This window comes from Piliocolobus tephrosceles, chromosome 3 (assembly GCF_002776525.5).
Source record: "Piliocolobus tephrosceles isolate RC106 chromosome 3, ASM277652v3, whole genome shotgun sequence".
In the NCBI taxonomy this organism is placed as follows: domain Eukaryota; kingdom Metazoa; phylum Chordata; class Mammalia; order Primates; family Cercopithecidae; genus Piliocolobus; species Piliocolobus tephrosceles.
Window position 1 is genome coordinate 99,565,594 of NC_045436.1, and position 18,363 is coordinate 99,583,956.

At 38.7% G+C, this 18,363-nt stretch overlaps 1 protein-coding gene across 1 annotated transcript; it reads right to left on the reverse strand.

Annotated features, from left to right (window-relative positions):
• Positions 1 to 6,403: 6,403 nt before the first annotated feature.
• Positions 6,404 to 17,938, reverse strand: MAD2L1 (mitotic arrest deficient 2 like 1). The gene is made up of 5 exons (XM_023220050.2): positions 17,015 to 17,938; positions 16,042 to 16,188; positions 12,350 to 12,470; positions 11,234 to 11,337; positions 6,404 to 10,392 (listed from the first exon to the last, which is right to left on the reverse strand). The coding sequence occupies exons 1-5, from the start codon at positions 17,085 to 17,087 to the stop codon at positions 10,220 to 10,222; spliced, it is 618 nt and encodes a 205-aa protein (XP_023075818.1). The 5' UTR covers positions 17,088 to 17,938; the 3' UTR covers positions 6,404 to 10,219.
• Between the last annotated feature and the right edge of the window lie 425 nt (positions 17,939 to 18,363).

Here is an 18,363-nt window from a genome sequence, read left to right on the forward strand (position 1 = left end):
ATTTGCTCACATCTCTATGGCAAATACCGGGCTGCGAATTGTGGCTCCCTTTTGACTAAACCTTTTCACTCCCTTCTCAGCTTGGTCTCCATCCTGGCTCACTGTCACTGTGAGTAGTTTCCCTTCTGATTCTGGCCATCTGGACCTCTACTTCCCAGTCCCTGTTTTTTGCCCGCACAAAGTGAAGGATACCCAGGCCCTGAGAGCAAGCACGTACTCCACTGCCCTTTGCTGCCCTCTGCTGACCGTAACTGGAAATGATGGTTACTCTTTTAGGCCCTGTCTCAAGGCAGGTACCACAGTGAGAAGAACGAAGCCTGGAACACAAAATTTTGAGGGTGAACTCCCTAACTAACTAGATCAGATAAATAATATTTTAATGCAATATTTTTAAAAGTCAAAATAACTGTTAAAAATACATGATGAACAGAATATCTAAATGTACCCTAAATTGTACTCCTAGCTTCTGTGTACACAAGGCACGGCATCTGTCTTTTTATTAAAGGGAGAGTCCTAGTATCACAGTAGAAAACCATGCTACCAGTATTGATCAACTTTTTTCCATCATTCATATAGATTTTTAAAATTCACAAAATTTAGGAGAAATAAACAGCAAAAATGAGAAGGTCCAAGTGGAATAGATCTACTAGGTGACTCCTGAAGAAAGTAGGTAATTAAGAGAACAGAAGAAAAACTGATCTTTTAACAAATATTAACATCTTCATAGTCAAGAAGCAAATGAATGGGTGGCTAGAATCAAGCACAATCAAAAATGTTTATGTTTTCTGTTTAATTTCTTGGGTATTAAATACATCATTGGCCAAATAATTTAATAAGAAGGCTTGAAGATTGAGTTTATGGACTCCTTTTTGATCTTGACACTTGGAACATTCGATGTTCAGTTTTAGTGAACTAGATTACATTTTCTCCCCTTAATAGCTAGACTCATGCTATTTGATCCATCAATAAGGGGTAATTTAATAATCAGGATAATGAAAATGCTATTGCAATTTGTTGAGTCAACATATCAACACAACTGGAAGACAATAATAACTATAAAAGAGAACCTAACTAGTATTAAAATTGATAATGGAAAAAACCAAAAGTCTGAATGTTAAGGTAGCAGAGAGATGTGGCCAGCAATGTCACACACAAATTCTCCTATCTCCTATAGCAAAGAATCAACATACTAACGTTGATGTAACAAAATTTAGAGTTTGAACATATTCTTTAAAATTATAAAGATAACCACCAGTAGAACAAAAATAATATGACTAGAAACACTCAGGAGTAGATGGATAAAGAAATATGAACTAAGTTTCTCATCTTTCAATAGATGTGACCTAAAGTTGAAAAACAAACAAAAAAATAGGAATATTAACATATGCTTCAAGGCATGGTGATAACCACTAACAGAACAAAACATGTTTTAAAATAAGGAGCTAGATTACAAGTGGGGAGTGGGAAAATGAGGACAGGTGGGTAAGTTACACTTCATTTGGTACCATTCTGTACTGTTTCATTTTATTAACTTATGAGTATATTAATTTTACACCATAAAATTTAAAAAAATGAAAACAAAACTTTCTGCAGCTGCAGCTCTTGGCACTATTTCTTTCCCCAGCTGCAGTCACTCTACTCATACTCATGGTCAGGTCCAAGTGAGACAGGAAGAAATAAAAGGGCAACAGAAAAAGTACCTGCCCTGAAGTTCAGGGTCTCTGGGGTCTTCTTTCAATTTACTGTGTTTTGTCTTTATAGGGACCTAATTCTTTGGAATACTAACTTTTGACGATTTCAATCCATCAGATCTAGAATCTCGTTAAAGCTTTGCTAAGCTTTGACATCATTCTCTTATTTCTTGAGAAGAGTAAGCTTGACTCACCAGCTCTTTCTGTGATCCTTGATTTTTAATATTTTTAAATTTTGACTATGGTTAACTATTGGTCAGCTGGGACCAACCTGGCCTGCCTAGGTAGGAATGAAAAGCCTATACAATAGTGGTGACAATTACTAGTATCTGAACAAATAAAATGTTATATATTATCAAGTTAAAATAGTGCTAAGGGAGTAGAGTGATGGTCACTACTCAATTCCTCATGTTTCCACAAAGGAGAGACTTCACGCTCCTGGAGAGAACGCACCTGAAGATATTTGGGAGTAGATATTTAGATTAATCACAGTCTTGCATTGAAGTGCTAAAAGCATGAAAGCTAGACATGAAGAAACCAGAATATCTACATTTTCCAAGAAGGAATAATGTCTCAAATGCCATTCACTGAGAAAGTAGGTAATATACATGGGGAGTTTGCAAGAAGCATTGCCACCACACCTACCACCACCACCGCCCCACCACACACACACACACACACACACACACAGACATACACAACATGTGGAAGCACAATTGTTGATGGGCAGTTTCTGCTCAGTGTATATAGATTTACAGCTGTGAACTCTTGACACTGGCGCAGCTGACTGGCCTTCACTGGAACTGAAACCCAGCTGTTTTCAGGTCCTTCTGTCTACAACACAGGTACCATTAAGTTATCTGCCATGCTCTTTGGGTGGCAACAGCTGTGTCAAAAAAATTACACCATTCACTTAACTTGGGGACCATAAATTTGCTTGTAATAACTTGTGTAGCGGAGCCGCAGTTTCTTTTGCGATTAGTTACCCCTTGGAGAGCTGAACTAGTTAGAAATTTGAATTAATTTTGAAGAGACTGAAGAAGGTGTACCCATTCCTAGGAAAGCTGGCCCAAGTTACAGCTGAACTTATAGGAACCCAGGGATCAGTGTAAGACCCTCTGGCTGAGAATGAGCCAATTGTATAGAATTGGGAATGAAGGAATTTGACTTTTATTTCTATGGGCCTTTCATTTGCAAGAGAATTTACTTTGGAGGGTTAAAAAATAAGAAGAGTTTCATATTGTTCAACTTTAGAATATTTTTATGTTATTGATCTGGTCTTTGCATTCATTTCATGAATACATTAATGAATGTATACATGAATATAAAATGAATACATTCATTCATTCTGGACAACATGACTGAGCATAATTAGTAATAGGAAATAGAATGAGGAATACATTTCCTGCTTAGGGTGCTGCATGCAGTTCTGTCTGACTAATGTTGCTAGAGACTTTTGTTGGCAAAAAGCGAAATGCCCATTGGCAGCTCTGGAGGGAATTAGTGTGGAAAGAAGGAGGGTTTAGGAAAGTGAGAACACAACGGTCCTGTGAGCAAGCAACTTCCCTGCTGAGAGGAACAGCCCACCCTGGCTTACTTCCAAGCTGCTTAAGTCCAGTGGGTTATGACATTGTTTCCCAACCTTCCTTCATATGTATGTGGCCTTCATGTCTGCAGATTACCCACACTAATACTGATATAATATTTTTCTTTTAAATATTGTGTATACTTTTAAAATCTTTTGCTTAACTTTTTACTCATGATAAACAATGTGCTAAAATGTTACATATTTTTCTGATTACAACATATATATAACTAAAACTTAAAAAGAAAAAGTCTGTTATCATGCTACCTAAAATCAACTTACATAATGCCAGTGGAACACACACTGTAATATACCAAGAGATGAAAAAGCTGGCAAATAGCAGGAAGGATGATTGTTACTCCACTCTTAGGGTTTCTGTTCCAATCCTGATGACAGAAAATAGCACTGGAGTAATATTCTGGGGCCCTCTCTCCACCTTTTCTCTCAGTCCACCCCAAGCAGCAAAGAAGAAATGGTTCTATGGCTTGTAGGAGCTCAAGTACAGCACTTTCTAATTTTGCCCTTGGCAACTCAGCATGCCAGGCTTCCTCCCAGGTTGAAGTTGGGCTGGAGAAGGAAGAATGAAGTTGTCTGGTCCTTCCACCTATGACTCCACAGGCTGCTTGGTTCACTTAAGAAGGAGTAGCAAAGGCTCATTCTCCAACCCAGCTTTACTATAGAGTGCTGTAATTTTGGTAATAATACATATAATAAATTTCAATCTCCTTCTGTTTTCTGCATCGTCTCAAGTTGGTTAAAACTCACAAAGTAGAAGGATCAGGATTACATGCTAAACACAAATTCCAACACATCATTGGTTACAAAAACAAATGAAAGAATTAGAGAAGAAATGTTGCTGGAAATAAAATGAATACTCCTGTTTTAAAGCAAAATGCCCTGTGTGTACATTTAATGGCAGTGTTATGAAAAAGTTAATGCAATACTCTAATATTGTGACTACAAGTTCTCACTTCCTCAATTTGGAGTGAGATCCACGTGGTATTCTCATCTGTTTGTGGCTAAGTCTGGAGCAGGAGAACCCGCCTCTGTCCCCTAGACTGTGAGAGCAAACAAGATATAATAAAAGGATTTGGTTCCTATTGGTTTGGGAATTGGGCCAGCACATGGATTATGGATGTTTGCAGTTGGGAAAATTACTTAACCTTCTTGAATCTTAGTTCTTAAATCTATAAAGTGGCGATAGCAATTCTCACAGGGCTGTTGTGAGGATTGAGATAATGCATTTAATGAATGAATTTGAAGTCTGATCCCCTCCCTGCCCACAAACCGAGCTAAAGACGCTCTATAAAGGATTCGGACTCCCTAGTGTTTCTTCATGGTTTTGCTTTATGGGTCTCCTCTGGGGCCACGGAGGCATCAGCAGAGTTGTAGAACTTCCATTTTGGATCCAGTCCTTCTCTCCCCACCCTCTTCTCCCCGCACAGCTGTAAACTGAGGTTTGAGGGCTGTTCCTTGCTCCAGAGGACTCCTCATTTGGAACTCAGACTTCATTTCCTTTATCTCATGGCTCCCCCCATGTCCCATTATCAGTTTCTAAGACCACAGCTTATGGCCCAAGTCTTCCATTTCCCCACTAACCCCAACCTCCATTCATTTAGGAGTCAGCTGAACAGATATAAAACACTTCAAAGGTGCCTGGCACACAGTAGATGATCAATACCCATGAATTTCCTTTCCTAGACTTGGAGGCTGTAGGCCCCGACTATTATGAGTGTGAACACAGTGATCCAATGTTAGATATGAAATACTTTGCACATCACAGATCCAATCTTTAAAACCATTAGCATCCGTACTTGGTCAGTGAGACTGTAATTTCAGAAAGAAATTCATATCCATGTCTAGGCATCCACTAGATATGTCCATATCTAGAAAGCTTTTTTAAGTGTTTGGAATCTTTCCCTTGCAAGGAAATGGACTATGGGGTGGTCCAGCTTATATTTGGGATGCCTTTTTCAGCACAGATAAAATTCCAAGACAAAAAGACTTTGATCTCATGTAAGTTCCTTTGTGTAAACAAGCTTGCATAGCAAAATGGTGCAGATAAATGTACATGAAATGGGCTTTGTACAAATAAATGTAACTATATTATGTTTCTCTGGTATAAAAATAGATCACATGGTGGAGGACAAAAATAGGTGACATTGTAACATAAACCGACTTGTGTAATCAGAGGGTCAACTCTGACATTTTTCTCTCTAGGCCTTTTCTAATAGTCTTGTTGCTAGGGCTACAATGTTTTTGCCAGATTGGAACAGAATTGTCAACTCTAATGAAGATTAAGTAGCTTGCCCAACTAGGTTTTTTTTTTTTTTTTTTTTTTTTTTTTAAGCCTTAGTGAACACTGCTGGCTTTAAAAGTCATAATTATGAAGAATGGAAAGATCTCTAAAAGATCTACTTTAAAAAAATATATAACTAATAAAATTTAAAATTGAGTAGACAGTTTCCATTTCACAGTTATTCCAACATAAACTTTCATCAGTCACATTGAACAAAATAACTAGAAATATTTCATACATTTAAAAAAAGGAATAAGAAATTATCCAAAAACAGTTCACCAAAGACTGAGTAATTAAGGTTACTTAACAAACAATTCTGATTAGTTGGAAAATTATGTTTCACTACTGTTCACAAATTCATACCTGATTTATTCTGTAGACAATATAGATTAGCCATAGGATAAAATCCTCTGTATTTGGTTCCTCTCAGTCATTGGTCAGTCATCTGACAACAGACTATCTGAGGAAAGTGTAAATACAAAGTCACCCAATAAAACATGAAAAAGTTTTGCAAAGCACAGCAAAGGAAAGCCAGTTTGTTCTGAACACTTTATTGCTAAAAGGATGTAAAGGGTAAGAGGAAAAAGGTGATGAAACAATCCTTTTGTTATGCTTGTTGGGGAGTCAGGATGAACTTCCTTGGCCAGGGATAGAAGGAAGAGATCATCTAAACTTCAAAAACCACAACATAATTTGCATACTTCCTTGGCCAGGGATAGAAGAGACCATTAAACTTCAAAAACCATGACACAATTTGTGTGCCCATTGACCCCAGTTTTACTTGTACACAAAAGCATCAGAATTAAATAAAAATTCACGTAATGAGTAAATAATAAACGCTAAGTGTTTATTCCCCTCATGTATTTATATATTTGCAGCCAGAAATTCCAATGCTATGCGTAACATTGCTTTTCCAATAACCTTATAGCCTTTAGAACCAAAAGTAAGTCATCTTAATTTGAATATTACAGCATTAGTGACATCTGGTGGAAAATATAAGAGTTACAATGTAGCATTACATAGCTATTCTGATCTTTCATGTAAATTTTAGATAAATTTTACATACTAAATGAAAATAAGATGAAGAAATGGTCTATGAAGTTATTTACCTTATTGTGCTAATAATCTTTGAATCTATATGCCAAAATATGTAGGTTAATGAACATAAGAAACATTAGTGCATTATACTAATAAAAGCATTTTTCAGCATCCATGTCCATATAGTGAAAAAATGATAAAAAGGGTCTCTTTTTATGAGACTCACAATAGGATAAAGAGTCCATGTCTCTATTTAAAGGAGAGCCCATACCTCTCTTTTTATGGCATCACATGCCAAAAAGCCTCCCTTAACAAGTTTTCAGATCAAATTGTGAACTGTGGGGTGTGTCAGGAAGTATGTCAAGAAAATAGTTGTGCTTTGGAGAATATGGAATTTAGGTACACTTGGGAGAGACATTCTGTTTGAGATACTACGGATGCAGTCAACAAATTATGTTTTACAAGTGAGCTTTAAATATTACAATATCAAATGCTCTGAACTAGGGAAGGGTTTGAATATTTGTGACCAAAAGAGCAAACTGTGATCTATTACAGGACTGGCAAACTACAACCCTAGGGTCAAAGCAAACAGCTATGTTTTTTTCTTATTGGAACACACTCATGCTCATTCATGTATGTATTGTCTATGGCTGTTTTCAGCCTCTTGAGTAGGTGCAAGAGACCATATGCCTCAAAAGCAAAACTATTTACTACCTGGCCATTTACAAAAGTTTGCCAATCTCTAGTCCATTAGATAACTGTCATCAAACTTCTTGGTGCCCTTTCCACCACCTCCATGGAAAGAGTATACTTCCTGGTCCCATCCCATTAAAGTCTGGCTTGGCCTTCACTTGCTTTGGTCAGTGTGAAAAAGCTGGCTTTCAGAGTCCTAACCAATGTCCCTCCAACAGAATGAGATAGGTGCAGCAAAAGTCAACCAATACATGAGACTGCTATACCTCTGCATAGACATTCTCACAGAGGTTTGACTTCTCTGATGACACTGGGAAAAGGATCCTGAAAGCCAGATATATTTCCATTCCTCCTGGACTCTACTTCAGACCATGATGGGCTTAACCTCTGTTCATCCCTCTACATATTGGCAAGCAACACTGAGCCAGAGTCCAGGCCAGGCCTAGAGACCCATCATGCTGTCTTAGAACCTTCTCTTTAACATGGTGTAGAAACCACTCACAAGTCTTTCAGCTGTTGGTTTAAATGTCTTTCTCCTGAGGTAAGCCTCAAGGTCTAGAAAGAGGATGGGACAGTCCACTTGGAGCTACAGGGCAAAGCTTTTCCAGTCTAGCTTCACCTCAATAAAGCTCATAGTTTGGTTCCCACTCAGCTCCAAAATGTGTATTTTATACATTATTAATTATTATTTTTTGAGATAGTCTTGCTCTGTTGCCCAGGCTAGAGTACAGTGGCATGATCTTGGCTCACTGCAACCTCCGCCTCATGGGTTCAAGCGATTCTCCTGCCTCAGCCTCCCAAGTAGCTGGGATTACAGGCGCCAGCCACCATGCTCAGCTAATTTCTGTATGTTTAGTAGAGACGGGGTTTCACCATCTTGGCCAGGCTGGTCTTAAACTCCTGACCTCGTGATCCACCTGCCTCAGCCTCCCAAAGTGCTGGGATTACAGGCATGAGCCACCGCATCCAGCCCAAAATGCGTATTTCTTAATTGATTATATAATCTGTAAGGGTTAAAATGACTGGTCATGACTAGCTCCCCAGAAACCTCAGAGTAAACAGTACCATGCAAATGATACAAAAATCTAAGAATTAAATCCTGTTAATAATGGTAGCTGAGTTGAAATGACCAGAGTATACACACAACCTTTAAAAATGTGATTTCAGCTGGGCGTGGTGGCTCACGCCTATAATCCCAGTAGTTTGTGAAGTTAAGGCAGGCGGATCATGAGGTCAGGAGTTCAAGACTAGCATGGCCAACATGGTGAAACTCCCTCTCTACCAAAAATACAAAAATTAGCCAGCCGTGGTGGTACGTGCCTGTAATCCCAGCTACTCAGAAGGCTGAGACAGAATTGCTAGAATTTGGGAGGCAGAGGTTGTAGTGAGCTGAGAGCTGCGTCACTGCACTCCAGCCTGGGCGACAGAGTAAGACTCCATCTTGGGGAAAAAAAATAGTGATTTCACAGAATTTTGTCTGACATCTCACATAGTTAAAATACAAATGAAGCATTTATTTGCCATTTTCTTGATATCATCTAGCTGGGTAATAACAGTGCTCCATTTATTCCATAAAGATACGAAGAGTCTACAAATTTGTCACTGAGAACCCAGAAACTGCCACTGATTCACAGTATTTGCTCAATATGTAATTTCTGAATGAACAGATTCAGACTATCTGCAATTACTTCATACACATAAAGAACTTAGAGTGTCTAATAATAAGCATTAATAAACTGAATTTTTACAAAATGAGGTCAGATTTAGATTAGAGATGAGAGAAGACTTTACAAATCTGCCTTAAACTGACCTTGGAAAAACAGGCGAGAACTGAATAGAAAGCATGTACCAGATGAGGGTATTAATGAAAGCATAGGAATAAGCATAGTATTTAAATACATAAGGAAAAGTAGGCTGATATTAAGGCTAAGAGTATAGTAAAGTACTAAAATCAACATTTATTCAACTAGAATTGTTGGACTAATTCCAAAGGACATTTATCCTTTCACAATGATGAAGTAATAGCTTTAAGTCTATTGCTATGAGATGAATAGGATGTGATCAAAGTTTATCCATTAGACTGAAGACACCTCAAGACTCACTCAACTTTGTATCTTTAAGTTCTATAACTTCATAGGAACAAGAATTCAATAGCTATGCTGAATCAATTCTAATTACCATTTAACTATATCAACATCAAACCAGTATCAAAGTATTTTAAGACAAATTTAAAACAAACTTAACTTTATTTCCTCACTTTCACTTAAAACTTGATTTTATAAAACACACACACACAAAAAAAACATTTTTAAGAGTTCTGTATCACAGAACATTAAAGAGTACAAATATCCATTGCTTCATAGGTTCAAGTTACATAAATTAAAGTCAAATTTGGAAACTGATTCATTAGGGAAAACTATACATGAAATGAAGGTCAAAAGGAGCTAATACAGCAATATTTCATTGTTTATAGATTATTAGTTACTTTCAGGACCTCAGCAAAGATTCTGAATATTTAGACTTCCTTTGCTGTATTTTATACTTAAATATCTCCCTACCTATACTGAGTCAAGCTACTTGACCAAAACATCTGATTTAGGAAAGCATTTAGCTTTATAGCACAGGTTTTTCCATCTACAGTTACTATCTTCAAAGGAATATACATCACAACGTTGACAAAAAAAATTCCTGGTTCCTTTTGAACAGTGTGCAATAAATTCATGATGTTAACTCCAGGGTAAGTCAAATAGGTACCAAAAAAGAAAAGGAACAATTACACACAGTTCAGTAAGTATCATTTTGGTTTTCGTCATGTAAAAATTAACCAATGAAATAAAACATATTAACTATAGATGATTTGATTTCAGGAAAACCAAATTTCAAAATTACAATTACATTTTCCTCACGTCATCCTCAGTCATTGACAGGAATTTTGTAGGCCACCATGCTATTTACTTTGTGGATTGTAGTAGTAAATGAACGAAGGCGGACTTCCTCAGAATTGGTAATAAACTGTGGTCCTGATTCTTCCCATTTTTCAGGTACAACCAAATCTTTGTCTGTATAAATCAGCAGATCAAATGAACCTAAATTGGGGATAAGATCATTAAAGTACATTATTTTCTAAAAGTAAAACTAATCTTGTTGCCTCTCTTCTATTTTGAACAACTCACTGCTGGAAAAGGTCATTTGGTTTGGTCTCTAATCACTAATTTACTTTGCTCAATGAACATTTCTCTTAATAAAGAAAATATTGTATCTAATTTCTGTGCAATTTAGTGATTGTGTTCAAATAACCCTTATCTTATTTAATAATGGTCCCAAGGCCGGGCGCGGTGGCTCACGCCTGTAATCCCAGCACTTTGGGAGGCCGAAGCAGGCGAATCACGAGGTCAGGAGGAGATCGAGACCATCCTGGTTATCACAGTGAAACCCCGTCTCTCTTAAAAATACAAAAAATTAGCTGGGCATGGTGGCGGGCGCCTGTAGTCCCAGCTACTCGGGATGCTGAGGCGGGAGAATAGTGTGAACCCGGGAGGCAGAGCTTGCCGTGAGCCGAGATCGCGCTACTGCACTCCAGCCTGGGCGACAGAGCGAGACTCCGTCTCAAACAAACAAACAAAAGGTCCCAAAGCACAAGAATAGTGATGCCAGCATACTGTTATAATTGCTCCAGTTTATTAACTCTTACTATGCTTAATTTACATATTAAATTGTATCATAGGTATGTATGCATAAGAAAAACGTCACTGTGGGTCTCCCTGTGGAAAGGGAGACTATGATACATTCATTTTGGTTTATAACGTTTTTCCTTCAATTTATATTACATAAATCTGACAAGAAAAATTGAACAAAGGGGTGATAAAGGCAGTAGCTTAGTCTTTTTGTCAATCAATTTAATTCAACAAGAAGTTGTATAATACTTACAGGAAACCTCCAACAGTGGCAGAAATGTCACTGTAGCTGTTATTTGTCTGATCACTGAACGAATTTCATCCTGGATAGCTTTCTGAGACTTTTCTCTAGGTGCACTGTCAAAAAAAATCAAATCAATTAATTCATTTTAGGTTTTAAGTTATTTCATAGTGGTAAGATTATTTATTTGATTAAATGCTCTCAACATCCAATAAGCAGTGCTTTAAAAAGGAGGTTTGTAAAAACTGTGAGTGAAAGTATCCTTTGGACCTATAACCTAGTAGGCACAATGTACATCCTTATTACTTCATTTATCCTGCCAGGCATCTTTTAGAGCTGGTCTTAGTGTCAGGTCATTTAATATCAGATGACTAGAAAATCTGCCAATCATTTCAAGTTCAGGAAACTTCAGCATCTCTTGAAATAAAATAACAAATGATATCTAAAATATTCAATTGGTATAATGATTTTGGCACTTTTAGTAATGCCTAAATGTCTTATTTCCTATTTTCTCAAATAAAATATTAAATTATATATCAAATTATTTTATAAGCTAAAAATTTCCTAAAATAAACCAAAGCCTCCAGAAGTAAACTACATTTCACTATAAGAAATGGTTCCCAGTTTATAGAAAAGCATGCCTAGGACAATGCTAAACATTAGAGTATAAAGACAGACACTTCTCTTCCAGGGAGTCTGGAACTTTCAGAAATTTATGAAGTGTCTTAGGAAGTAGATGGCATTAAAGGAAGTATAGCAGAGCTACATCATAAATTGTGTGAATCTAATATCATTCCTTATAGTCAAAAATATCTTAGAACAATTCATTAAATGGTTTATCTAGTATATCATGTGTAGTTTTGTATATATCACCATAAATACTGTTTGAAAATTACTGATTTAGACTAAAGGCAATTATGTTACAATTATATTATATATACAAATCAATGATATGTTAAACTGAGCACAATTCTTTTCCACAGGTGACTGAGGATATCTTAGAAAATATAAATTAGAAACAAACTATATTTTATATAAAACTATTTCAATATAATTAGAACTCAATTAGTAATAAAAACAAGTTTTGAAAGAAAATATCAAAGGAGAAATAATGTAATTCCTACTTACCTGTCATCTTTTGCAGTCTTGTCACACTCAATATCAAACTGCCATCTTTCCAGGACCTCACCACTTTCAATATTTGAGATAACTACAACCAGTTTCTGAACTGAACACTTGTATAACCAATCTGCAACACATAAAAAGGAAGGCATCTTTCTTGGTCCACTGCATCATAAAGTAGCTCTCTTCTCAGGTCCCACTCCCTATCCTCAGCAAATACCTACCACTGCTATCTTGGACCTCCTCCTACGTGCAAGAAAATTTGCACCATCAATAATCTAACTTCTGTTTTCAAATTCTCAGTATCTGTACCAGGTACAGTAATTGGTGCTAAGGACAGAATACCGAACATGTGGTACTTTCATCCTAATCCAAGATAAAAGCGTAGGAGATGGGCATTCATCTACTCATCACACCAATAAATGAGAAATTATCATTGTTATGGTTGCTATGAAAGAGAGATATAAGATGCAATGAGAGCATAAAAGAGGGAAAATTTGAGCCACTTAGGGAGATCAGAAAAGGTTTGAGTTTAGCTCTAGGGATAAACAGCATTAAATATGCAAAAGGATAGGAAAGAAGATACAGGCCTCAAATACTAGCAAGGGAAGAGCATATAACTAGAAGACTGGAAGCAACTCACTACAAGTGCAATCAAGAAACAAACAAACAAAACAAAACAATGCAATCCTTGCAAGATTAATAGAAGCCAGACCACGCAAAGCCTGGTATCAAATTAAAAAATATGCACTTCAAGACCAGCGAAGTCATTACTGTGTGTGAAGCAGGATGTAAAGCAGTTAAGACTTGTATTTCAAAACTATCATTCTAGCTGTGATATGGAAAGTGGACTGGAGATGTTAAAGAGGGGATCTAGAGACACTAGTTAGTCCATCAGTAATTCAAGCAAGAGTTAATGAAAGCTTGTAGGAGGATAAACTGGTAGAGACGAAGCAGTAGGTAGATGTAAGAGATTTCATGGTTAAAATTTAATGGGTTGAGTCATAGTAGGAAGGAAGAAGCATGATTCAGGGACAGCTTCCAAGTTTCTTTTATTTCTGTTTGGACGGTTTAGCCAAACAGAAATTTGACAGGTTAATTTGACAGAGAGAAAATTAAAGAGTATCAGTTTTGGAGATGATCCTAAATTTACTTTTTGGTATGCTTGAGTGTACGTTATCTCTGGGATAGCTACATAAAGATATAGCTGCTGAATATATGAGTCTGGAGAAAGAGGCTTTGGGATAGATATAAGTTTGAGAGCTGACTACACAGAGGTTGCTAGTGAAGCTATACACAGGTCAGAGATCACCTATAGAGAAATTATAAAGACAGAACGGGGGCTTAGATTGAGCCTTGAAGTAATCTTGGAAATTGAAACAGCATATTCAGGAGTCAGCTAAGTTTTTGTAAATAAACAGAGTAATTAGTAAATATTTTAGGCATATAGTCCACCAAGGTCTCTGTTGCTTATTTTTAAACAAACCTGTAAGTGTAAAAATATTCTTAGCTTGTGGGCAGTGCAAAAACAGGCCACCTGTTGGATGCGGCCTGTGAGCCTTGTGATCCCTGGCATCTATCAACAACTTATGAGTTTCACTCTGAAAAGGAGGAGACTGGGTGGGAATTTGTTCTTCCTTTAAAACTGGAGAGATGAAACCAATGGGGATAATTAAAATCAAAACACAGAAGCGAAAATATAAGAGAGAACAGGATCAAGACCCTAAAAAAGGCTAGAGGAAATGACATTCAAAACAAAACAACTGGCTGGGTGTGGTGGCTCACGCCTGTAATCCCAGCACTTTGGGAGACAGAGGTGGGTGGATCACGAGGTCAGGAGTTCAAGACTAGCCTGGCCAAGATGGTGAAACCATGTCTCTGGTAAAAATACAAAAATTAGCCGGGCACGGTGGCAGGCGCCTATAATCTCAGCTACTCGGGAGGTAGAGGTTGCAGTGAGCAGAGATCACGCCACTGCACTCCAGCCTGGGTGACAGAGTGAAACTCCAAACAAAAAACAAACAGAACAACTTGCCTCTAGGGAAGAGCAATTTTTCCACTTTAACTAAAATAAAAGGAAGAAGTTAAATAGGAAGGTCTAGACACACATAATGTGAAGTGTCATCAATGCAGTCTCAAAGGAGACAACCTAAAAACCATTGACTTCAATGAAATCTCAAAGGAGACAATCTAAAAATCATTGGCTTAGGCAATGCTTGCTTCTCTAGCAAATTAAGATGGAAACACACATCCATAGTTGCCTAGAGGTTCCAGGCCAAATGATCTCAGTGCAGCCCTATGAATCACTACAGATGATTTATTCCTGATCCCCAATTTTGGATGCAACTCTGGGAGAGGTGGACACCCCTGTCAATGTCTTTCCTGTGTGCACTTGAGAACAGAGGTCTATTCCCACACCAAAAGAGGTCTCATCTTGCTATTTTGACAATACCAATCTACTACAGCAGAAGTTCTCAACCAAGGGCAATTTTGGCCCCTTGGGCACATCTGGCAATATAATTTATGGAGACACTTCTGGTTGTCAGAGCAAGGTGGTTTGTTACTGGCATTTGGTGAGTAAAGGCCATAGATGTTGGTAAACATTCTGTAACACACAGAAAAGCACCCACACCAAAGAAATATCCAGGCCAAAATGTCAACAGGGCTATCTTCCCTTGCCTGTCAATTTGAGACCTGACATCCACAGGTTGTTGAGGCATTCCACTCCTGTACACATAAAAGGCAAGGTAATGTTAACAGTTTATCTAGAGGATAGTATAGCTTGAAAGAGAGTTATCAAGCTAAAAAAGTTCACACGGGCATTATCGGAAGGGCATATTAAAAATGGGTTAGTAAAAATGCAATAAAAACGGTAAAACAAAGATACATTTCTGGTCGACAACAAAAGAAATAATTTCTAAATTAAAAAAAAAAAAATGGCCACTGTAGTACTTTTGAAAATGTTAGAAGATCAAATGGGAGAAACATTTGAAAAATTAGAAATAAGAATCCTAAGTGGAGGGTAACATGAAAGAGAAACTAACAGGAATTCCAGAAAGGAAAAAGAAATAGATGAAGAACAAGTATTCACCCGACAGGTAATACAGCAATTTCTTGAACTAAAGAAAAACAAGTGTTCAGACAGAAAAGGCTTACTGAGTCACTGGCAGAGTTTTTGAAAACGACAAACAGAAATACGTGAAAAACAAAACAAAAAAAACTATGAGTGTTCTGTCATTTATCAGCTAACCTTTTTCTTTTTTTGAAGTTTATCTGGTTGAATCCAATTTCCTTGATCTTAATCTAATGATAACATTAGACTACAGAAAACTAATTAGTTACAGAAAATACATTATACTGAGAATATGTAGTATAAATTTTCTCAGATAGTGAACACCATTATAATTATGTAAAATTCCAACCTGTTCCATTTGGCCACATTAACTGCAAAAGTCACTTCTAAGGGAGTTGATGAAGACTATTATTCAGCCATATCAGATTTCTAACATCAAAATATTCAGCCCACTCACAATGTAGTGGGGGAAGAGTGGATTTCTTCCATTTTATATATTATTTGCTTCCTCTCAACTTAAAATATATTTGAGATGTGAGTACACTTCTATTTGCAGAGCGGAAAAATGACTATTTGAGATGCTAGAAAATCTGCAAGACTCAAATTGTTTCCAATGATTAAATACCTTTTAGTTGTTCCACCACATTATTTAGGTATTTTATGAGCTCAAGATCAGTAGTTACAAGCAAGGTGAGTCCGTATTTCTGCACTCGAGTAAAAGTTTCAGATGGATATATGCCACGCTGATATAAAATGCTGTTGATGCCGAACGCTGCAAGCAAAAGAAATGTTACAGAAAATTCATTATCACTGCATAACTCTGGAAAATAAAATATATTTAGATGTGGCTATATTTTCATTAGGCTATACAGCTATAAATGACTGAACACACGTGTATCTTGCTGAAAGCAGAGTAGGTACAAAGTGGCATTAAAAATCCTTGCATCTAAGTAAAAAAGAGAATTGTTTTCACGTGCCAAGGAAAAAAAAAGCAAAGTGTATCAACCTACTATTGCCAAATTTCACCTCATTGTAATCCAAGTCCAAATTCAGATTATGAGGCTAGAGGATGTCAAAATAGGCTGTTGCATTCGAGTTAGCAACTGACTGAATAGTCACTTTGCTCCAGACAAGCCTGTATCTTCCCCTTTCCCTCCCAAATCCTGCCAGGTTCCTTTACAACGTGCAGCTGGCCTGTTCGAGAACAAGGGTTCCCAAAGTCTTGTTTACCGCCAGCCTCATGCCTAATAATCACTTAGAGTGGGAGGGTGAGGGTGCTCTCGCAGTTAAAAACACACACACACCCCCCTACACTGGGGCCCACCCCAGTCACACTGTGTCCTGTATTGGAAAGTAAGGGGTGGGAGGTGGGACGGATCTGCACTTAAAGGAAGAAACGCTCTGGAAGAGGCTACGCCGCGAGGTAGGCCCCAGCAGCATGCAGGCCTGCAGCTCCACGTTACAGCAATGCGTCAGGAGGAACAGCCTGCAGCCGCCGCTCCCCAGATTATTTCTCCGGTCTCAGAGGCCGAGCTGTAGGCCCACTGAGCCGCCACGACTCAGTTCCCCCCAATATATTGGCCTGCGCGAGGACTTACAGAAGAACTCGGCCACGATTTCAGCGCTCCCGCGCAGGGTGATTCCCTGCTCCCGGGAGAGCTGCAGGGCCATGGCCAGGGACACAAACAAAGGCACGCACTTGCACTCGGCGGACAGCAACCACAGCGGCTCCCACAGCACTTCCCCGCCAAGCGTTTCAAAAGTAACGACGCAGCACGTCGTCCGGTCCTCTGCGCAGGCGCGACGAGCCTCTAAGCCCCGCCCCACGCGGCGGGGTCCTGCCAGTTCTCTCCGCCTTCCTGCGATCTCGCGGGAGCGGCCGGTTTGCGCAGGCCCAGTTGGTGGAGCTGCTCGCGCTTGCCGGGTGTGACACTCCGGTAGGTTAGGTTATGTCTTCTGGTCGTGGTTTACTAGTTGGGGCCGAGGGAAGAAGATGACGATTCCAATTTCAGTAGCCGCTCTCTAGGTATATGAACTGAAAGACCAAGGAGCACAGTTTCCGAGTTTCAAAGATACTTTCAAACTGAAAGGAACTGTTTGCCAGCTGCGCCCGAACTGGCCCATGTGACCCCTAGTGAAAGGTCTAAACTTCCGCTAGATGCTTTGGGAATTCCTGAAGCGACTGCGTGCACGGCAGCCAACCCACAGCTTTAGAGGGTTAGCCTTCTGTGTGGGAACGCGGCTTTTGCCGAGAAATTGGGTTAGGGATTAAAGAGAACTGCATGCTTTTTTCTGCCCTTTGTCCACGTCTGTCCTGGGCTTAGGGCCACCCCTCTGAGGCCAGCGGGGTAGGCAAGTCGGGCGGTAGGGGGCTGCATCCGGAAGTCCAGGCTGCGTTCTGTCCACCCTGCCCACCCTTAGGGGGCAGGACAGGAATAATGTCACCTCACCAAAGAGGCCCATCAACATTGAAGAATTTTTCAGTGAATCTTGACTCACCAAACTCAATGACTTTTCATTGAAAAGGGTGAGAATTATTAAGGAGATATTGCACAATTAATGTTCATGTCCATTTTGAAAGAAGTTTATTCTTAAAGCAGCTAGGAAGATATTTGTAAAATGACGCCTGAAAAACTTTCATATCTGCCAGACATTATAAGAGAAACACTTGAGTGTTGTTAGTTTTCCGTTTGCTGCATAACGAATTACCACACATCAGTGGCTTCAAAACAACACCTATTCGTTTTCTCAGTCCTGTAGGTCAGAAGTCTGGACGTGGCATTGACGACTGCTTTACTCAGTCACACAAGGTTGAAATCGAAGGGTCTGCAAGTGGGATCTCATCTGAGGTTTGGGTTCCTTCTAAGCCCTCTGGCAGAATTTCCTTGGGGTTGTTAGACTGAGGTCCATTTTGTCTCGCCAGCTGTTGGCCAGAGGCCAGCTGTAT